Source organism: Argiope bruennichi, chromosome 6 (genome assembly GCF_947563725.1).
Source record: "Argiope bruennichi chromosome 6, qqArgBrue1.1, whole genome shotgun sequence".
Classification (NCBI taxonomy): Eukaryota; Metazoa; Arthropoda; class Arachnida; order Araneae; family Araneidae; genus Argiope; species Argiope bruennichi.
Genome location: NC_079156.1, coordinates 36,625,499 through 36,649,770, shown reverse-complemented (window position 1 = coordinate 36,649,770; position 24,272 = coordinate 36,625,499). Strand labels below are relative to the sequence as shown.

Genomic DNA, 24,272 nt, shown 5'->3' with positions numbered 1-24,272 from the left:
TTGCTTTAATGAAATAAATTCTTACGTTTAGTGATTTAATTAAAATTATTCTAAGGATGATATCATTATTTTTATTACCCTATGACGTGATTGTATGACTCAATAATGAAACGAATCCAAGTCGGTGTTGCACTTTGTTCTATCATCCTTTCAGTCACTGTTTGTGTGTAAACATGGCGAATTTCATAGCCATTCCTCTCAAGAAAACTTCGGAAATTGATTTGGTAAAGCCATTAAAAAATGTATTTTCCAGTTTTTGTGTTGCAGCAGATCAACCGGTGAATTATGATGAAGCCCTTAGTGAACTTAATAAATTACGAATGAATTCAACTTGGAGGACGTTAGATAAGCATGAGAATTCATTGGATGTCATGACAAGGTAATAACTGTCAGAATTGAAATCGTAGTGAATAATATATTGTATAGTTCTTCATTGCTTTATCTTAATTATTATTTTGTTAAAAGAAGGTTGATATAATGCTATGATCTCATTTTAGGTATTATGATCAATTAAATTTCCTAGATGCAAAGTGTCCTGCTGTTGAATTTAATGTAAGTAATTTTAAGATTCGTATAGTTTAATACCTGATAAAAAGTATTGTACAACGTTCTTTAATATTCATTTTGTTATATATGTTTTTAGGGTTGTTTTTTTTTTAAATATGAAACAAATATTTTCATGAATGAAAAAATGCTTTTATAGTTATCAGGTATCTTAAAATCTTTTTCTTCGCTGTAAAAATGGAATTTTTTTTTTATATTTCATGAATTACTTTATCTTGTATTCCTTCTTTTATTTCCTTGATACTTGTTTTATGTATGAATGATTCTTAGTGGAAGAAAGAAATCTATATTTTAAAAGTTTTTCTGTCTCATTGTTTAATGCTATGTTTTATGTTACAGATACCATTTAAGTGGAAAGATGCTTTTGACAAGGGAAGTTTCTTTATGGGGTCAGCCAGCCTTAGTGAGTTATTACTTTACATAAAATTAATTTTTTAAGCTATTTTTTTAATATGTGTGTGAAGATAATGTAATTAATTATACATGCTAAATTTTTTTTTCATTGCTTATTTTGTTGTATTTTTAATAACATTTTTATCTTTTTGCAATTTAAATAACTGCTATTGGTGGATTTATTAAAAAATTACGAATTTTAGAAATCATTTATTTATATTTGTTAATACATTTGTTGCCATCATTGATAGTTGTAATTCAAATCACTTATCATATTAGATGATCCTACCTTTGATATTTCTAAATTTTAGCAGCGAAAGAGTCATCTAATTATATGAGCAAATTAGATAGCAGGCATGAACTTCAATAAAATTTCATGGCAATTACTATATTAATCTGACAATCAATCTTTTTCCAGTTTGATTCAAAATGCTCAAAATTGGAGATGAAAAAAATTTAGATATATGAGCTGATAGAGTTTATTCTTCCCTTCTCTGATTTTTTCTTATAATAATAATAATATCAATATTCTTTTAAGTTACTGCATTATAAAAAAATATTTGATAGCTATCATTTCAAATTTTTCTATAGCCCAAACTAGAAAAGTTACTGCAGAATCAGCATAATTCCAATGATTATTTTATATATATTGGGCATTTCTTACTAAAATTACTGGATATAACTGCAAAATAAGGGTAACTTTTGAAACAACTTTAGTTTGTTGAAAAATAAAATAAGTTCAGAATGTTGATAGAATAATCATAATGCAGTCTTCATTCATGCCAATTATTAAATAAATGTTTTTTTTTTTTTTTTTTAACCAGCTCTCCAAACTCTTGGTTATGAGAAGATTTGTATTTTGTTCAATATTGGTGCTATGCAAAGTCAAGTAGCCTGTAGCCATATTAGTGATACAAAAAATGATGAAGGATTGAAATTAGCGGCTAAGTATTTCCAGGTATAATTTTATTTCATTTATGTAGTTATCTTTACTCTTCATATTTTTATCAATTTAATTAAAACTTGAATTACAAGGTGGTTTTGGAAAGTAAAGATACTTCGCTGATAGCAGCAAAGTAAAAGTTTCTATGAGCCTGTTGGCTACACAGACTGTAACTTTGAGCATTTCTCTTTACCCTTGAAGTCATTCATTATTTTTATGGTAAGTCATGTTTGAGAGCACATCTTTAAAATATCTGTGTCAATTCAGAATCCTGCCAAATGTAAAGTGTATTCCATAATATATTTTCTTTGTGCAAAAGTTGTGCATCCAGCGGATATTTATAAGGAGATTCTTTCTGTTTAAGGAAATATTATGAATTGACAAAATGTAACAAAATGGTGTTTTGCTTTCCCTGAAGGTAGAACTGATGTTCATGATGAAATCAAAATAGATAAACCATCTGTGATCACTGATGCTCTGCTTCTGTGAAAGCAGTCTGAGTAAATAGGCATTTCACTTTTTTGCAGAAAACATACTCGAGAATATAAGAATAAGAACTCTTTATGAAACTATGAGCATTTTCGTAGGGTACCAGAAATTGTATGCATGCCAGGTTCCAAAAATGTTAACGGAGGAACACAAAAAGAAAACAATAGAATATACACTTGTATTTCTCGCGCACTGTGCAGAAACAGGTGGTGAGTTTCTTAATCACATTGTTACTGATGATGTAACACGAGTTTATCACTACACTCCAGATCTAAACAACAATCAATGCAATGGCAAACATACAAATTCCCTAAGATCCAAGAAATTCAAAACTTCAATTTTACAAAAAAGAAAAAAATCATGACTTCTGTTTTCTAGGACAGATAAGAAATTCTTTTGGTTTACGTCATGCCTCCTGTCAGTTAATGCTGATGAATAGTGCAAGATTTTGGAACGTTTCAGACAAGTAATTCAAAACAAATGGAGGATCTTGCTGACAAGCAGAATTTGCTTGTTGCATGGCAGTGCTCATCCTCACACAGCACTTCAAACACAAGCACTGCTCAAAAATTCTAAAATAAAAATTTTAGATCATCTGCCACACAGCCTGGACCTTGCACCCAGTGACTTCCACTTCCTCCTTTAGCTTAAAAAATATTTTGTAGGGCAAAATTTTCAAAATGATGATGAGATCACATTTGGTTCTAACAGCAAATGGAAAATTTATATGAATATGGAATACAGAAGTTAGGACATGCCATTAGGCAAAAAGTAGGACATGCCAGTAAGTCATTGGTAATGTACATTTTATCAATAAAAATTTGCTTGAGTGAGTCTGCATTTTTATATCTTTACTTTTTGAAAACACCTTGTTTTATGGATTTTGAAATTGAAATATTTTTTAATGATTTCTCTGTACCATACATGTCAACTATTTTTTTCTATGTCATGAATTACCTAATCCTTGATGGGTGAGTTGGTTATTTAATGGTTTCAGTTGATGCCTAGTATTAATTTTTATGAATGATTCCTGCTAATAATAATGACATAGTTCATTGATTTTAACATGCTGAGGGTGGGTTTTGTGTGTGTGTGTATATAATTAAATTCATGAATATTAATTTTTGAATATTTTAAGCATATATTTTGCAAATATGACAACAAGTGGAAAATATTTTATATATTTCTGTAGTTGAAATATTAATATACAGGGTTATCCTGAATTCATAGTCTAAACTGGAAGGATTGGTGCTGTGTAATGTAATATTTATATATTTTGTAGGACTATATGTTAGTGAGGCTTTAACAAAAGAAATAAGAGATGAAAGAAGAGAGAAATGGAGTTAATGGAAAGGAAAGGAAGAATTTGAAAATGTAATGAACTGATAATAATGAACAAGTCCTTTGGCCACTCCGATCTTCTGATTTATTTTATTTGAATTGCTTTTTATATGCACATCTGAAGAATTTTGTCTATGCAACTCCATCTGATGATGATCTTGTTGCTTGGAAAGGGAATGGAGAGTTTAGGATGCAATGGACTGAGGGTAATAAACCCTTGGCCAGCCCAATCTTCTGATTTATCCAATCTCAATTACTTTTAATGGGTTTATCTGAAGAGTTTTGCTTATGTGACATATTTGACTCCTTGTTGAGGATTTTAGGATCTTGTTGCTTGAATAGCTACTTCAGGTTGTGTGGAATAATTGGATCTTTGAACATGTATGCAAGAATTGACAAGCATGTAGTGAACATAATTTTGAGCAATTATTGTGAACACTGCATTTGTCAATAAAAACTCCGACTTTCATTTCATCTCTTATCTCCTGTTCATGAGCCTCATTTCACCATTTGCGTCCATACATTCCTGTACAGTAAATGATTGTCACAATGTCCTGCACAAACCCTTAAAGTTAGTATCATGTGTATGTCCATGAAGAAAATTAATGTTGCACTTTCATTAAATTCATGAATAAAAGCATATTCACTTTGTTTTATATCTTTGTATTTATTTTACTTTAACTGATATCACATTGAATGAATTCTTTAAAACTTACTGTTTTCAGATATCATGCTTATATTGATAGCAGTTATTTTCAAAAGCTGAATTATACCTAGGAATATAAATAGAAAGAACTTATTATAACTAAAAAGTCTTTTGATAAATATTTTTAAATAAATTGTTACAAAAATTATTTTTTCTATTCAGATCATCTGTTAGAGATTAAATTAATTAAACTTAAAAAAGTTTAATTACTTTTTAAAGTTTAACTTTTAATTTAAAAGTTTAATATTTTTAATTTTAATTTAAAAATTACCTATAAAATGTTTTTTTTTTTTTTTTTTTTTTTAAGTAGCTTGAACTCTTTAATAAGAAGTTCTATCAAAACTATTAGAAGCGTATTCTAAAAATTATTTTCAATTATCAACTTGATTATCTTTTTCCATTTGGTTGTGGTATTTTTGTATTGAAATGTTTTTTATTTCAAACTATTATTTGTTACTAAAAATTGTTAAAACTAATGGGAAAAAAATAAAAAGACTTTAGAAATTGTGAAATGTATTAAAAAAATTTCATTATTGCAAATAAGTAAAATTAATTTGCATTGAATTGCATATTTTCTTGTAGTTGGCATGTGGCACCTTTCAACATTTAAAAACTCTTGCTTGCTCCCCTATTGTGGAAGAACCTACTCCTGACCTTCGTCCAGATACTATTTCTGCTCTACAGGCACTGATGTTGGCACAGGCACAAGAGAGCTTCTTCTTTAAGGCAACAGCTGGTAAATTTCATTTTGTTGCTTCTAAAATTCCATTCAAAAATGTTATAAAAATGGAAAACTAACATAAATTAATAAACTATATATAATTAGTAATATAGTATTTATTTACTCTTCAACCCTCTGGGTGCCTTATGTTTGGTGTTCAACCAATTCTATGAAAACTCATGGTTTTAATAGAACAATCTATTTTCAGTTCTACCATTCTGAAAAAAGTTTTACAGCAAAACATTCTAAAATATGTATAACATTTATCAGACAACATTCTGAAATGGAGATAAATCAGACATGTTTTCTCTGGAGCAAGTAAAAGATTTACATCTGTAATCAATTAATTATACCATGGACTAGTTAATTATATTAATGTTTTTACTATCACTGGTTTCAACATACTAAACTTTTGTAACGGGTTACTCATGAGAAGAATTAAAATTCACAGGTAAATATTAATAACTGACTATGTCCATTCTATACTGTCTTGTAAATTGTGTCCATAACACCTAATTAACATTTTTATTGAAATATTTTTCAAATTTTGGAACGAATATTTCATTTTTCTTGCTCTGGCATTTTAAAAATAAGTTAATCTAATTGCAAAAGGTTTCTTTTTTTTAACGTCATTTCATAAATGACATTATAACTTCATAAGATCTAAATTTTCTATATGTTATGTTTATAACCATAGAATGACCTTGATGAGTTAATGCAGATTCTGCTGTGCAATATATTTTAAGATCAATTAAATGATGGGAATCTTAATGAATTAAATTGGAACTAAGCATTCATCAGTTTTTAAATTCTACTCATTTTTTTAATTGTTTTCAATGAAATATTTCTCCTGATTTGTCTTTTTATTGTATATCTTATATTTGGAGTAATCTTTGTGCATCTCTTTGAAAAAAAAAATACTATGAGGGCCTATTAATAATTTTTGTGAATTTCTTAATCATTGGCTTGTTTTCTGTCAATATTTTGTAAAATCAGTGGTTTTAGGATGTTTTTCTATTGGAGTTATAAGCAAGCATCAACGCGCCCCCTCTGAATTTTTTTCATACATTTTGTCACAGCTGTAGCCTATAAAAAAAAAATCTAAAACCACAACCTATAAAAATATTTTTATTCTGGTAAATTTTCATTGAAGTTGAAGAGCAGCTTGAGTCAATTTTCTTGGCAAATCAAATTAGCCAAATTCTGAGAATCACTGAATATATGCCATGAAACAGCAGATCTATGAAAGGGAGATACTGGGTTCTTGAACCCTTCTGCAGGTGTTGAACTTTACAGCCCAATCTCTTATTATAGGCAAAATTAAAAATTTGCATATGCCCAGGCAGTTTCAGGTTTCTCCTTTCCTTTATATATATATTTTTTTTCATTTGCTTTCATTTTTAATCATTTAATTCTAATACACTTGCAAAAAATAATGACTGTTAGATCTTTTTCTTTTGTGAATTGATTGATTAAAAAGATAATTGATTTTAAAATTTAAAAAATAAAGTTCATTCTTGGTATAATTTTAAGTCAGCATTTCTATACTAACTTTCTCATAACAACTCAGACATTATACTCTCTTCATTCAACTTGCAACAAAGCTTATTTGCAAAATTAATGAATCCCCTGAAAATTAGCAGTATTTTCTTGTTTCTTTAAAAAACTATTTGAAAAAAAAAAAAAAAAAACTTTAGTAATGAAGAGTCTTGTTATAACGTTTTGCCACTGCTATTTTACATTTATATAAATTTTGAAATTTATTTTTTCAGACAATATGAAAGAAGCTGTTATAGCCAAAGTGGCTTCACGTGCTGAAGAATTGTACTCAGATACTTTGAAACTCATGCAGAAAGAATCTGTCGTCCATTTGTGGGAAAGGGTAAGAATAAATTAAACACTTTACTTAAACCTGATTTGACACTTTATTTAATACTGATCTTTTACTGCTATTTTAAAATAATATGTGCAGATAAATCAAGTCTGTTTAAATGATTTGTTTGATCTGTATATTCAATATATATTAATACTATTATATTTTACACTGTTTACTATATTGTATTCTATATTATATGTCTATACTATTCAACATATAGTAATAAGCTTCTTTGTGAAAATTGTGTTACTCATTCAGTTCCCGTAAAAAAAGTTTTCAATGTGTGAATTAATTAAAGTACACTGTATACAATGTCAGTATGCATCTAAATGTCTTTTGCCATGTTTTTGCCCTATATGTATTATTGTCATGTAATATTACCAATAAGTGAAGGAAAAACTTATGTATTCCTTGATTGATCAAAAGGAGCTCTAAAATTTTTATTTAAATGACTTTAAAATGAGAGTAACATTTTTCTGTATTTTGATCAGAAATACTATATTAAAAGGATATTTTAAAATTTTGTCTAGGCAAAATCAAAATATTTTAGTATTATTGCACATTTGGAATAACATTCTTATAGCTATTGAATTAAAACATCAAACCAATCGTTCTCTGTATTGTAAGATAATGTAAAAATTAATTGTGAAAGTTATTTAAATATCTTTTTTTAGTCTTAAGATTTGTTAAATACCAGTATCTATTTTGTAAAAGACAGATTGTATAAGTTGATATTCTAGATACTTTAAATTGATGTGGTTTGTGGGTGAATTCTTTATTGTTGATATACATTATGTAGATTGCTTAAATAAATGAAATTTTTATCTTGCAGGATTGGGTTTCTATTGTAGCAGGTAAACAAGCTGGATTTTTAGCATTAACAGAATACTATCAATCCTTAGTTTGCAAATCTAAAAAAGAAGTTGGTGAAGAGATTGCTAGACTTCAGGTAAATGTTAATTATTCTCTGTATATTGATATTTATTTATAATCTTATTTTGCAATGAATGAAAAACAAGTTTTAAATGAATAAATCATATGCAGATATTTTCATGTTAACAAATAAAATGCATAATTAGAACAATTATTTTTTGACATATGATTACATGTATAAATAAGATTATATTATTATTTTTCATTTAATAAGTTTTAATTTTTTGATCTTATTGGTATTTTATTGTATATGCATAATTATTTGTATGAAAACTATATGCTAGACCTTGAATGTTAACGCTTTTTTTAATATTTGTGCTGATTGGTACTGTTCAATTTTAAATGTTTAAAGTTAACTTCATTAAACTAAGTGTATGCATTTATTGTAAACTTGCATGTACATAGCTATGCAATTGTTACTTGCTATGTATTATGTGATTTAAATTGATATTACTAAAGCAGCAAACTACTGAAAAATATCTATATTTATAGAATTCATCATGATGCATTCTCCCCAATTGAATTTTATGGGAGGGAGAAACCATGTATGTAATGTGGTGTTAGATGTTCGATCAGGAATTAAGAATTTTCTGTAATGTGCATCATTATTTCTGACATAATATTTGAAATTAAAATGTCTTTTTTCATTCTTTTAAATTGAGTAGGAACTCTATCTTTGAATTTTCCTTTACCTTTCTTATTTCCAATTACTTGTGGCATTTTAATTAATACTATACTAAATAAACTAAAACATATGGCTTGAAATTTCTCAGTATAACAATCAAATATGTTGACAAAATATATCTTGTTTTCTTTTCATTTCGAATTTTATTTTGGGCATACGTTCATTTATGTTGTGTTGTTACTTATGATATTTTACAAGCCCGCTGGTGAACTGTCGGCGATTTAAGCCAGGTGTGCAATGGCTTCTGAGGGCAAAGGCCCCTGAACACCCAAGGACAGAAGTCTGACTTATAGCTTATATGAAGATGACACATACATTCGGTTGCACAACCCCTTTTTTACCAGGGTAGGGGGGCTCTTTCATACTCCTCACAGATAGAACACAGGGAAGAGAACAACCATGCCTGAACCAGGATTTGAACACGGGATGCCCAGGTCACGGGGGAAAACATTCATTTATACATATATTTTCATTAATTATAAAAATTTAGCATTGTTATTAAAGAATATCTTTCAATAATATTATGATGATAAATAATCGCACCATGTTAATAAATTTAGAAGTTTTTTGCTCAATGTATTTTTTAAAAAAAAACCAAATGTTAAATATTTTTTCAAGTTAAATTCATGTTTTAACCTTTTAGACATTTATATTAACTTTTACAAATCCTTGTCCATTTGATTAAGTAGGATTTTTTCCCTTTACTATACTGATAATTAAATCAGTTTTGTGCAATGATGCGTTATTCATTAATATTTTGTTCTCTCAAATTGGTGATATTCATTAATGTTTCATTCTCTCAAATTGTATAGAAATGAAGCATTTTAGAAATATTCATTCATTCTATAAATGAATTAAAACCTCTCTCTTAGAATTTTTGGTGAATCCAAGCTTTTTTTATTATTATTAAACTCTTTTATGTATCTTTTTTTTTTTTTTTTTTCCAGAAAGCAATTGAAGCAATGAAAACTGCTGAAACGAAAGGCATCCTGACTTCTGATTTCAAAGACTATCTTCCTAGAATGACACATAATTATGATGAAGTAAAAAAAGACAATGATTTTATTTATCATGCTCGAATTCCTGATGCCAAATCTCTCCCCCCAATTGGAAAAGCAGCTCTGGCAAAGCCCTTGCTTCCAGGAGATAAATTAAATCCTAATTCTGAAGGTTATTACTTTATTTATTAATTTAAGAGATTTGTAATATACAAAACAAGAAAAATAATTTAAAACTACAAAAATAAAAAATAAAAAAAACTAGTATTTTATGTCTCACAATTTTAAATTTTACAACTATATATTAAGAATATTTATATATTATACATTTAAAAAAATTATTATTATTTAGAGAGATGAGAAGGAATGTTTAAAATCAATTTCCCTTTTCGAAATTTAATATTGATGAATTTTTTCTAAATTTGCTATAAAATCTGTTTTCATTGTTATTACAGTGCCCTCCCCCCCATTCTTTCTGTCTCCTGATTATTTGAAATTTTTAATCAATTTAACCAATGATTCCTTTGATGGAATTAACCAATTTTAGTAATAGCTAGTAGTTTTAAAAATCAGAACTTTTTTATTTGCTAAACAGTTTGCCTCTGATCATGATTAAGTTTTAATTTTCACCTTACTGGCATCTTTTCTTCTGCATTATTGTTTAATGTAGTGCTATCTTAATTTAACTTTTTAGAATATTTATCTTTTAAATTTTCAACATTTTGATGATTTCCTTTTTCCTTTGAACCATTAATAATTTCGTTAAAATTATAAATAGTTTGTATATGTCTAAAATTCAAAATTTTAAGATTTTAATTGTAAGTGTAATTAACAAATAAAAACATATTTAACACATTTTGATGATTTCCTTTTTCCTTTGAACCATTAATAATTTCATTAAAATTATAAAAAGTTTGTATATGTCTGAAATTCGAAATTTTAAGATTTTAATTGTAAGTGTAATTAACAAATAAAAACATATTACAAAATTTGTTAATGATTTTGAAATTAATAATGTTTATAAAGATTGTTATTTGTCTTTAAAATAGACATGTTCAGTGCCTTGCTTCCAATTGCTGTTCAACAAGCTGTCTCTGCTTTTGATCTGAGAAAGATGGAAATTGTAAACCGAGAAAAAGAGAGAATGCAAAGTGAAACACAAATGCTCAATGGGTAAGTGGAATTGCGAATATAATAATTCATCATTCTATTTCATTTTTATTAGCTTTCCCCCCCCCCCATTTTACCCTTATGTTCATTTTGTATAGTATACCATATATACAACTTTATAAAAATATACTATCACTATTAAATAATTTTTAGCTTAGTTATTTTATTTAGTTATTTATTTTATTTATTTTTTGATGTTTACGTAAAGAAGCTACCTATATAAATTTTTTTTTTTAAGGGGGGGGGGTTCTTTAAGGGTTTTTTCTATAAGGGTTTAACTATAAACTTTTAGTTTGGGTTAATTTTTTATGTACAATTTCATTTCTGAAATTTGTAGCTAAAATGTATTTTTATTATTATTATTTTTTCCTTTTTGATTATATAATTACTATCATGTTCTTTTTTTTTTTATTTTTATGCTACTGATTAGGTATCCGAAATGGTGGATATTTTGTGACTGTGTGTTATTTTTAAACACATATAATACAATTTTAAGTTACTCATTTCATGACTTATTTCAGGGTTCATTAGAGATGCACTAAACAATTGCATTTTAACATTTCTTATTTATTCATTTGTATTTTTTTCCACCAAATATAAAAATTGTGTCTTTAAGTTAGCATTCATTATGAAAGTTTTTACTTTTTTTTTTTTTTTTTGAATTTGTAAACTATTAATTTATGAGTGTTTTAATATAATTATGTGCAAATTTGATTATGATATTTAAAAACACACACATTCTATGTAACCATTTGGAACTAAAATTTGAAGATTTTTTTTATGAATTAATATTGTGCTATTCTTGATTCTGCTTACCTAATTTAGGAACACAAAAAATTCTCTATGTTATTAATTAGCTGGCATATTTATTTTTACATTTTTTGATGCACTGTGTGAATTTTCTTTATATTAATGCATTTAATATTTATAGCATTTTAGCCTCCTTGAATTTGCCTGCAGCCTTAGAAGACACTTCTGGCAATGCCCTACCTCAGTCTTTGAAAGAAAAAGCACAAGCAGTGAAAGAGAAAGGAGGCATGGAAGTAATTCAGCAACTCTTGAATGAACTTCCTAGTTTGCATCAACGTAATAACGAAATTTTAGCAGAAGTGAGTTGATTCCACAGGCTAGTCTGCCACGTTTGTGTTGCATACATAAAGACATTTGTACATGTTTTAGATTAGTATGGTTTTGGTTTGGTTTATATATTTTTAAAGCTTTGAAACAAAATTTCATAAATTTAAGAATTATAAGTGAGTCAGTTTGTTTTAATATTTGTTCTCATTCAGTTAAACTTGTTATTAAAATTATAATATTTTAAAGCTGATAAAACTATTTTAATGTCATTGAAAAGACTGGATATTGAAATTTTATATCACATTTGAAAATTTTTTGGAATATATATGATTAATTGCAATTACATAATTTGATACTTTTGGCTAGTTAATTTTGTATTGCAACTTTAAATTACCTTGTTCTTTCATAAGTTGTTTTAGAAAATTTTTAAAAATGCTTCTCTTTTTTTTTTCTCCATAAATACTGTTTTATCTATGCATCCATTTAGAATTTTGAAATTTGAATCCTGTTTATAAATTTGCATTGTCTTTTTACCTTAAAGAGTTTTATAATTTTTATTTTTAATACTGGCACTTTTTCATTCAAATTTAGTGTGAACGAATGTTGAAAGATGAAGAAGACTCAGATACAGAGCTAAGATCAAAGTTTGGAAGTCAGTGGGTGCGCACACCTTCTGCAAAGCTCAATGCTCCGCTCAAGAGTAATCTCGCAAAATATTCACAGATGGTCAGCACTGCTCATTCTGCTGATGGTATTGTTAAGGAGAAATATGAGAAACACAAGGACAAAATTGCTCTGTTGTGTTTACCTGAGGTAACAGAGTGGATTCCTTGGAATATTATGTTGTATGTTATATCATGCATTTTCTTAATTTATATTAAGAGACATGTTAGTTCATATTGAACATGAAAGTATATTCCTTGTATAATGCAACATTTTATTTGAAAACTAAATCTCTACTTTTTCAGTTTATTTTTGTATGTGTTCTATTATATACATATTATCCCAAACATATCATTGGATATCAGAATATATCTATGTATCAAAAATTTAAAGGGAAATCATGATTGATTTGTTTAAAGTATTTTTATCAGTAATCTTTTTAATACTATGTGGAATAAATATTCACAGCTGTTGATGTTACTGAAATACCTTTAAAAAGTTGATAAAATTATGTTAGTTAGATAAAGCATCCTTTCTTATTTCTTAATAGTATGTAGTTCATTTATGTAAATTTAATTTATTAATTTAAACAAACTATTTTATTTTGTTAAATAATTTTTTATTGCTTTATTCACAATCTTTATTATCACTCATGATACTTATTATTAATTTATTATTTGCTTTATTTTTATTTCATTTTTAGAAATTTGAAAGAATATCAGGAGAAGTAATTGTTGTTTTTTTCTATTAATATTGGTGAACTTTCTTAGAAATCTAGAACTTTCTAGAAATTTTATAGAATGAGTATCCTAAATTTCAAATTCTTGTTAATTCAGCATCTATTTTAATTACACTTGAAATTACGTAATATTTCTATGTGATAAAATTTAGGTCTTATGCAATTGTTGAAATGTGTCAGAAGTAGATATTTCCCATCTATTATTAATTAATTGTGATTTCCAGGACCAGTTGACAGCTGATCTTCCGGCTGGTAGTCCTGTGGCTTCCTGTCCATCTGTAGATCGTCTGAAGGCTTTGATGCGGGATGTAGAGTCTCTGAAATCAGAAAGAGAAATGCTTATGGGTGAACTTGAAAGTCCTGCTGTAGATATGAGTAAGTTGTTTTAATTGAAAGTCATTAAAATGTTTTCTTATGTTTCATTTTAAATCAATTGATTTTTTTCTTTCTTTCTAGTTAAATAATAACTGTCAGTGCTACTTATTATTTTAAGTCCTATAATTATATATACTCTAAAAGTGGGTCTGGGATTGCCTGGTCGGTAGAGCGTTGGATTCGCGTCCCTTAGGTTGTGAGTTCGAACAACACTGGCCGAAGATGCCCCGCTTGCTTGGTGGCTGACGCGCATATAAATCTGTCGTGGTCACAAAGTCCTCCATGTTGAGAGTAATACCACTGGGGGTACTGGATCAAAGGTGATAGTTCTCTGATTTAGGCCTAAATTACGATCTATGGATGAGTGAATGAAACGCATGAATGAAGTCTGCCCCGTAAAAAGGGTTGTGACGTGTGTGTAGCTAAGTCGTTCTCTTAGCCCTAGATGGGGTTACTATAAAAACAAGAGACACTCCCCCACCGGCTTAAAATCGCTGTCTTTGTAACAGCGGGCTTGTCCATGGCAAGTGCCATAAGAAACAATTACTCTAAAAGTTACTTTACATATCTCATTTAAGTGAAGTGAGAAAACACAATTATCATTATATATATATGTTTTAATTTAATTTAAATCTTCATTAATTTCCTTTTATCTTAAATTAGTCCATATTACTTTATTTTAATATTTTCTCTTAGTTCCTGATCTGAATCTTACTTTTTATTTAATTATTTCTAACATGCACTCTAAAATGTTGCTGATCATTGCAACTTCCCACACTCTAAGCTAAGGGATAAAGTTCTTAAAGCCTGTGACATAACTCCAAAGATAAGATCTCTTTTCCTAACTAATGTGTTGAAGAAATCCCTATCAGAATCTCTTTGTAAAATCACTGACGGGAAAAATTTCTGGCTCTTTTCTCTGATGTTCTGGTGCTAACGAACACATTCTGCCTTTGCCCTTGTGTACAAACATGTACCTTGACTAATAATAACAATTGTGTTGTCTACTTCTTAACTGTGTTGTTTTCATTTCTATCCAATTATTTTTCATTACTAGCAACTTATGGTGATCAATTTTTTTACACCAATAAAATTTTTCAGTTAAAAAAAAATTTAATATGGAATGCATTTTGTTTTAAATTCACCTTGTTATTTGATAATACTGCAAAACATGAATTTAATTGAACCAGTCTTCTATAAATTACTGTTAAAAATTAAAATTGTGTCTAGTGCAGAATAAAAGTGGAAGTAAAAATCCTGCTTTGGAATTAATATCTAAAAAAAAGATATAAAGCAATTGTATTTGACATTGAAAAATAATGCATAGATAATTTTGATGGATGAGTTTGAATTTCATCATAATATCAAAAGCATTGTTAAAGATTGTGCTTTAAATTAAACTTTAAAAGATATTAAAAATTTTAAAAAATTAGGGAAATGGAATGCCATCAAAACTTTTTAGTTTTAAGATAGATGAAAAAGTAATTTTGTCTGATAATAGCTTTGGAAAATATGAACATCAATTTCCATAACAAGTTGTAGCAATTTTTTTTCTGGCTACAGCTGAACCTATTTTCATGCTTAGTTAAGCTTTTTGTTCAATTTTAATTCTATCGATTGGATCTCTTATGTATGTGCCATCTTTTTTCCTCTAATTGATTGAGAGTTTTGGTGTCATGGTTCTCTGAGCATTTCTAATATTTTTCTCTTCCATTATTTAGCTAAATGAAGTGTTAAATTCAATGCAGTGATAAAAACTTTCAATGAAGCAGCTTGAAATATTCATACAACAATTTTTATATATTTAATTGTTGCCATTCGATAATTTCTGTGATGAATGAAAAAGCTTTGAAATTTAATGATTGAAAACAAGTTTTTTTATTGATTTAATGTTATTTATATTTTACTAATAAAAGGAATATTCTTATTGTTTATAATTTTGTATGCATAAGATTCTCGGAGGGATGATAAATGTAATATGGAATAGAATTTTTTTCCTTTCTGTGGCCTTTTCAACCTAATGAAAAAGAAATCTATGTTTTCAAGAATATAAAAGTTCTCATTCCCTAAAATCTGTGTATTCTTTCTCTTCTAATTTCAGAATCAAAATTTCTTTCTGCTTTGTCCAGTGAAGGGAATGTTAACGAGCAGTCTTTATCTGTGGACACTTTGGCACAAGTTTATGGACCATTACAAAAAAGGATTCAGGATAATATTTCAAAGCAGGAACAAATTGTCAGGGACATACAGGTATCAGTATTTATATTGTCTTATTGCATACTGTTATCTTTTTAATATTATTAAAAAAATTAATGTATTAATGCCCTTTTCCATGGCCCCATTTTCTTTAAAAACTATTTCTATTTATTCTTTCTATCTATAATTTGTATTATTGTGGTGTACAAAAATATTCTGATAGTGAATTCTGCTTTATTCCATGAATCTTTCTTCTCTTTCTTGTAAAAGTGCATAAATTTAGTTCTTCATATCATGCTTGATTAGGTGAGTTATAGTTTGATGAAGTTTGTTAAAAATCATTTAAGATATATTTTAATGTATTTTTTAAACAAAATTCTAATAAAAATTGTTTTAAGAATTTTTGAATAAATTTTTCTTGTTAGTTAACATATATATTAGTTTTAGAACCAAACTTTTAGTTTGTGTTCTAAATTAATTAACTGAAAAATAGAAAGGATGCAGACTTCTCAATAAAACTGTCTAGGAGGCTTAATTTAAAGAATAGAAAAGAAAAAAATAACAAGTGGCAATTACCTTGATATTCAATTTTCAGAATATAAAACTGAATCGTTTAAATCAACAAAGAATTAAGAAGAATTTTTTTTTAATGTCATTTTTAAAAAAAGGTTTTTTTTCCCCTCCTCCTACATTTCTTAACAATTATAGTATATGTTTCAAATTCTTAAACCTAATTAAATATTTTTTTTCCTAAATTATTAATTATTTTCAATAACTCTTTTTATTTTTCTATTGTTTTAAAATGAGATTCTTTTGTTAGACACCGAATAGTTTATAATAAAATATCAAGGAAAAAAATTAATGCAAATTAATTGAAATTTGATTATTTATATCAGTTTATATTATAAACAGATATAAATTTAAAATTCAGTTATTAAAATTAAGAAAGAAAATGCATGATTTGAATAATTCTAATAACTGTTATGAAAAAAAGTATTTAAATTGTGATAAGTTTTTTATTTTATTTGGTGAAATCTTTAGATTGCCCATAATGAGTTTTCTAAGGAGAAAAATAATAGCTCCTCTGCCAATAGAAGAGAAGCTCTTTTGTGTGAATTGGCTGCAGCCCATGATGCGTACATGGAGTTACTTGGAAACTTGCAAGAAGGATCACAAGTATGTTTTCTGTTATTCAGAGTCTAAATAATAATTTTACTGGTTGATTTACAAAAATATTATCAGCACTAAACTGGAGATAAATTGTTTTCTATATGTATATTTCTATGTATCTTTTACCTTTAAAAATATAAGTTCACTAAATTCAATTCTATTACATATGCAAAAGGGTAAAGTCTTACATGTATTGTTTTTAAAATAAAATTCCTTTGATTCTTTCTTATTGGGTAATAATATTAAATTACTCATATGGGAAATATTATATTTGTGGAATAGCAAGCAAAATTCATACTGATATGTTGATATGATGCATTTTTATTCTTTTATGGGAGCATCATTTGTTGAATGTGTGAAGTAATGGAGAATTTAGTATGTTTTCTTTTAATATTGTTAAAAATTCTGTAAATTTTAATAAATTAGGTGAAACAATTTATATATGTAATATGGATGAAGGGAAAATAATTTTGAGAATTTTTAAATTTGGAGCTTTTAAAGGATCTGTCATTTTTTTATATTTTAAATGTCTTAATTTTTATTATATTTCAAACGAATTTTATTTATTTATATTTTCTATTTAAATGATAAGCCAGTTTTGTATTTGAATTTTCATTTCAGCAATCAATACATTTTAGTTCCAATATTCATTAATCTAGAATTTTATTTTGTAAATATAAAATAGCCATAAAATAACTTTCTCTGCACATCTAGTTAGACATCTATAACTAAAATAATGAACAGAATAAAACCAAATTTCTTTTATAGAGTTTGAAAGATATATATAAAAAAAAATACTGGAAAAAAATTTAAAAAAGTCAGTGAAGCTTTGTCGAAAATGGGTTTATCGCTAATGCTGGAGGGATAACAGATGCACATGCAGAAATGATTGCTATACAGTGTAGAACTTGTTGAAATTTAGTTAAATTTTATTGATCATATTAGAGTTCCCTGCACATATGCAACATTTACAGTATTCTGACCTGCCCTGTGTAAGAAATGTTGCATCAACAACTTTTGGTAAATTTTTTATGGAATTTTTTTTTCTTTTTTTTTCCTGTTTCTTCCATATAAAATTTTGTCTCGTTCAGTTCATTAACTGCAGATGCCTCTAAACAGAGTAAATTATTTTATGATCTTTTTTTTTTTTTTTTTTTTTTTTGTTAGTATTAAAATAAAAATGGGATAATTCCTTTTGATTTCAGAAAGTGAAAAAGTGAATTCATTGTTGAATAGTTTTTCAACTTATCTTAATTTGTATTTCATTTTCAATTTTTAATAAATTCCATTCAATTGTTCATGAAGAGATAAAATTTAATGAATTTTGGTTCATTTGATTAGAAAAGATTCATTGTGACTAGCATAGTAGTTTTTGTACATAATATTTTTCTATCTGTCTAAAAATTTAATAAAATTATATCAATTGGAATTATAAATTTTGGCCAAAAAAGTATTTTATTTTATCTTAGTATTATTTTAAGTATCTTATAAAAGTATTATTTTATCTATCTTATATAAAGATAGATATTTAAAAAATAAAACTTTGAGCAATTGTTATATGCATTATTTTACTTGAATATTTTTTTTTTTAAATTTATCTAATGTGTTTAGATAAAAATTAAGTTAGCATAGATTTTTGTTACATTGCAACTTTGTATAATATCTATTTACTGCTACTTCAAAAATTTATTGCATAAAGGAATATATGTTATCTAATAATGGTGTTTGATGAGAAATCTGTTTTTTGTTTTAAAAAATAATAATGTCCCCCCCCCCTCTCATTTTCAGTTCTACAATAACTTGACAGAAATTTTAGTGAATTTCCAAAACAAGATCAATGACTTCTGTTTTGCCCGTAAAACAGAAAAAGAAGAAGTTGTGAAGGATTTACAGAAGGACATTGTATCTGTAGCCACTCAACCCTCACCTCTGGCTCCTCCTGCTCATCATAATGGTACCTCACTTTTTACTAAGGGATTTTATTATAATTATTTTTTTTATTTGGTTAATACAAATTTCCTTTTTGGAAGTATAAGATAATCTGTTCAAAATTGCACTAGAAGATAAAAGAAAAGCAAGTAAAAGTATAAAATGATAAATTCATTCTGGAGATTTAAATGATTTTTTATGTGGTACTTTTTGTGTAGTTTGGATTTTTAGAGCTTATATATTTACAGTTCTTTTCTAAAATCTTTTTTGTATATAGTTAAACAGAAGTATTAAATTATAGATATAAAAACTTTTGAAGCTTTGCATTCGTAAATAATATAAAATATATAACAGTTTAAAAAAAAAAAACTTTGTTTGAATATTTATGAATACCCTAGTTCAAAATTCAGAATGAACTGGTAGAGGAATATAATTATTTTTATTCATTCAATTCTTACCTATTTCAGCCAATCAAAAACCAGCCCGGCCTCCACCTCCCAAGGTAGGGGATAGTGCTACTGCTCCTCCTCCCCACAACTGGAACTATCCTGTGACATCCACTGACTCACAGCAGCATCAACAGCAACCACATCAGCAGCAACCTGCATATCCACCTTATCCGGCCTATGCATATCCCTATCCTCCTGTTCCCAATGCTTACAATCCTTATGGACAAATTGTCATTCCGCCTTTCCCACCAGGTAAGTGAACTAACTAACTTGTTTTTCTTAATAATTCTATAATCTTATTTAAATTGATAGTCTTGATTGATCTTCTGTATTAATTAGATCTAAGACTTTTTGGTATGACACACTTTCAAATAATTTTAATGCTGCAATAAGATTTCTTTTTTTTTATTGCCACCAAGAATAATTACTTGAAAATAGGAATGCTATACATACGTTGAGCATTTAAATGTATATATAATTAAAATTTACCTATTCTATGTGAGTCATTGGTTTTGTAAACTGGATGGTTAAACTACATACTGTAATAATTTTTTAGAGGTTTAAAGAGTTTTTCAGTTTTTAATATTATGTGATGCACCAGGTTTTTTTTCCGTAAGTTAGCGTCTCCTTTTTTAAGCTTCTCTCTATATATCTTGGAAACAAATCTTGTAATTTTGAAGAGCCTTGTAATCATATCACGAAAATAGTACCTTCCTACCTTACTAAACCAGCTAGGAGACCTTGATGACTTGCAGAAATGCAGACAATAAAACTTAATTAGCATTTATGACTGTGGAATATAGATTTCATTATAACTATTACTGCAATAAAGAATGAATATTTTTGGTTTAAAAATGGTTACCAAAATTAAAATAGCTTAATAAATTCAGCTCATTTATCTGAAAAATTAGAAATATCTTTTCTAAAGCATGTGAATGTTTAAATGTGAAGGAGGGCTATTTCCCATATTAAAATATTATATACATAGCTTACATTTCATATATAACTAACATAGCTAATATTGGTCTGAATAATTTCAGATTTTGATAGTAGATGGCTTGAGCACATTCTTTTACCTTTTCAGAGTGTTCGAAACACCTAACCTATATTGTTTTCTTATTGTTTGGACTTCCATCTTTAATCAATAAAAATTATATTTATAAATTATTTAGTTTCATTTTTATCCCAATTTAAAATTACTAAAAAATAGAACAGACATTTTAGTCATATTTTACTGTATTATTTTCGAAAAGGTAGGAACGCATCACAAGCATATAAGAAACTATCAATCCAAAAACAATCAATGTAAAAATTCACCTACAAAATATTTCCTGAACCTATATAATAAAACATACATTGTATTTAGAGAGCTCGAATGCTGCTACAACTAATACACAAATGAACTTAACCAAATTAAAATAATTATTAGAAATAAATATTGAGTTTAAAACCAAAGAATCAAAAAGAAAGATATAATGAATCTGGCCTGAAGACTTTCTCAAGGGTCACCCTCAAGCAAGGATTCAAACCAGGGATTTTTTCTGTGAGGGGTCTACTTTCATCCAACAAACTGACTCCTCGTGACCCCAAAATCCCAGGAAATTGAGGTTTTGGAGATAAAATTAGTATCACAAAATTAAAAATAATATAGAATAACAAGTAAAATCATTTCCAAATTTTTTAAATCCAAGTAAGATCACAGCAAAACCAAACAACAAAAGACCATAAAAAAATAGAACCAAATTCATTAAAATATGAAAGCAAAGCACTTACCAATTGAAAGTGCAATTTCAAAAGACAGTGCGAGACAAAAAAACTTGTTAGTGCAATTGCATTTCGTTAAACTAAACCAAATTTAATTTTCTAGCGTTTAAAGCTATATATGCCTACCATGTTTCATCATAATGCATCGCCATCATAAGGAGTAATTGAAGCGCCATCTATTGAGTTAAAATTCAAAATGAATAAACTGGAGGAAATCAGAAATTAGATAAACTTTCTCTTATCAAAACTTCTGTATTGCAAAAGTTTTAGGGAAATTCATTAGTAAAGTTTTTAATGAGATTGTTTGTTGCTTCAATATAAGAAATTTTATTATTACAATTTTTTTAACCCTGTTAAATTGTGAGAACATCAAATTTTTGAAAATTTTAGTTTAAATTAGAATGGTAATTACTAAATTTAAATATTTTAAAGTAAAATTTATCCCTTTTATCATAAATACCTACTAAAGTTTTTCCATTAGAAATTTCTATATTTAAATCTAGTTCACAAGCATATTAGAAATTATGCGCCATACATGGGATTTTTCACTCAAAATGGCTCTACAATATTGCCATTTATTTTAAAGTTTAGAGTCGTATCCCATAATTGCATTCAAAAATATTAAAATAGCTTGGTTATTTAGAAACAATCTATGATCCCTCATCAGTTTAAAGACATTCATTTGATGCAACATATTAGGATCTGCAATTTTCTTTTCTAATGCAACAAAATTGAGTTACTGGCATTGAAAACTGAATGTCCAAAAAGAATGAAGCAGGATGAGTCTGAGATTCTCCCAAAAAACTACATGCTGTTAGTTTGATGGGATTATAATGGAATTCTGCCTTTTACCAAGAAACTAAACTGATAGTTCAAATTTCTATGCTCACCAAACTGAATGAAGTTTGGCAAATTGTAAGAATGTTGTTTTCCAATACGATAATGCAAAATTTCATTCATTTTTGGTTTCTTGTCAAAAATTAATGTAGCTAGGTTGGAATGCATTGTCATATAATCCTGACCGTGTACCTTCAGATTTTCATTTATTTGGTTCAAAACTCTTTAAATGCTAAAATTTTTAATGACACTTATTATGTAAAATCTTATTTAATTTATTTTTTGCTGACAAAAATTGGTTTTATGGGCATGGAATTATGATACTATCTGAAAGACAGCAAGGAATCGTAGACAAAAATCAGACAGTACCTAATTTAATAATGCTATGTATTTTTAAATTTCCTTCGTTTTTAAAAACTGCAGTCATTTAATTGATAACCCAATATGTAAAGTATTGTAATTTTTTAAAAAAGTTTTTCATAAATTTTTTTAGCAATATGGTATATGACTTGTGTCAATATTCTTGTTATAGATATAAATTACTATAACATAAAAAATCTTAGTAATTTTTAAATGCTTTGCAAATGTTAATTTTTTAAAATCAAGTAAGTAGTAGTTGTGAATTACATTCATGCTGTTGTATTGAACTGGATTGTTTGATCTATAGATTTCCAAATTTGACTTAGGATTCAAAAGTTTAATAATAATGTTATATAGTGATAGATTATTGATGATTTCAATCAATATTTGTTACATTAAAAATATATAAAGCAATTGCAGTTCATTAATATATTTTTAATGCAACAGATTATATCTCCAAGTGATATTATTTATAATCTTATAAATTATTTTTCATGGTTGTGTTATTTAAAGGAATATTTTCCTTAATAAATATGTATTATATTAAATTATTATTTCACCTTTGATACATTTTTATATTGTCCTTGATTTCTGTTATACTATAAACCAGTAGTGCTTTAAAAAGTTGATACTATGAGATATTTTTAATAAATTATATTTAAATCTATTTGTGTGCATAAGCTTGATTATTCTCATTTTTTAAAATTTGAATAACTTTTTGTTATCCAACGTAAAATAATCCTCAAACACGACATGCACATAATTTTATAGATCTTTTAAGTCTTTTTGTAATAAAAGTAAAAAAGAAGCAGTCATATTAAATATTCTTTTATTGTTTTAGCTTCCGGTTATCAAGGTCAACCTATGCAACCAACTTATCCTGGAGGTTATCCATACCCTCAACAACAGCAACCTCCAACTGGAAATTATCCTTACCCTCAGCAACAATACAGACCATGGCAACAGTGAACACAACTATTTTCTTTCTGGAGAGACTATTCTTTATATTAATTGATTTCTGCACAATCTAATGATTCCAGTTTTAGTTAGGTTGCAATAGACTTGCATTTTTGCCTGAAATTTGCCATTATTGATTTGTATGATAGGAAATCGTTTATATGATTTTTGCTAATTAATCAGAATATCTGCATGTGGCCTTCTACTATACTATATACTCTGTGCATATGTGAGATATGTAAATTTTGACAGATATGAAGAAAATTATTATGTAAAATAAAAAATATATTTCTAAACTTGTGATATTGTAGTTTAATGTATGATTTTTAGCACTCATAGTATATATATATTATTTCTATTATCTATCACAATTTCTTCTGTTGAATAGATAAATGAAATTTATTTGCAACGTCAAACAAAATAAACATTGTAAATTTTAGAGATTCATAAATAACAAGCTAATGGTATTCAAAATAATGTTAATTCCCTTAGTGATTAAAATTATTATTTAACGTGTTATTGCTGCTTACAATTAAATTAGACATTTAACTTAGATTTCATTCCATCTCAGTATTGCATATTATGAAATAGTATATATTTTCATATCTCACTTGCATCTTCATAAAATAATGTTTCAAACATTTGGAAGTAATTGTATATTTATATTACATTATTCAGTAGTTGGCAAAACAATAATGTAAACTTGCAGCAAAATTAAGTAACATATAATGGGCTAATGAACCATGTTATTTGTACATATATAAAATCTGATTGTAATATAAGCCTTGAACAAAACTATTGAGAAGTTTCATACTGTTTGTCCCCTCCTCCCTTCTTTTCTTTAAACAAACATATGAATGTGAAGTATTTTCACAATTTAGCAACTAGTTATTAACATTTATTTCTTTTCAAGGCTAATTTTATAAGGGTTGTGAAT

At 27.1% G+C, this 24,272-nt stretch overlaps 1 protein-coding gene across 1 annotated transcript; it reads left to right on the top strand.

The window, feature by feature from the left end:
* The first annotated feature begins 117 nt into the window (after positions 1 to 117).
* On the top strand, positions 118 to 23,631 carry LOC129971086 (programmed cell death 6-interacting protein-like). The gene is made up of 17 exons (XM_056084558.1): positions 118 to 379; positions 498 to 552; positions 904 to 967; positions 1,782 to 1,915; positions 5,019 to 5,172; positions 6,930 to 7,039; positions 7,866 to 7,982; positions 9,599 to 9,821; positions 10,699 to 10,822; positions 11,751 to 11,928; positions 12,488 to 12,709; positions 13,523 to 13,673; positions 15,775 to 15,923; positions 16,911 to 17,045; positions 18,828 to 18,993; positions 19,436 to 19,669; positions 23,220 to 23,631. The coding sequence occupies exons 1-17, from the start codon at positions 174 to 176 to the stop codon at positions 23,345 to 23,347; spliced, it is 2,550 nt and encodes an 849-aa protein (XP_055940533.1). The 5' UTR covers positions 118 to 173; the 3' UTR covers positions 23,348 to 23,631.
* Positions 23,632 to 24,272: the final 641 nt, after the last annotated feature.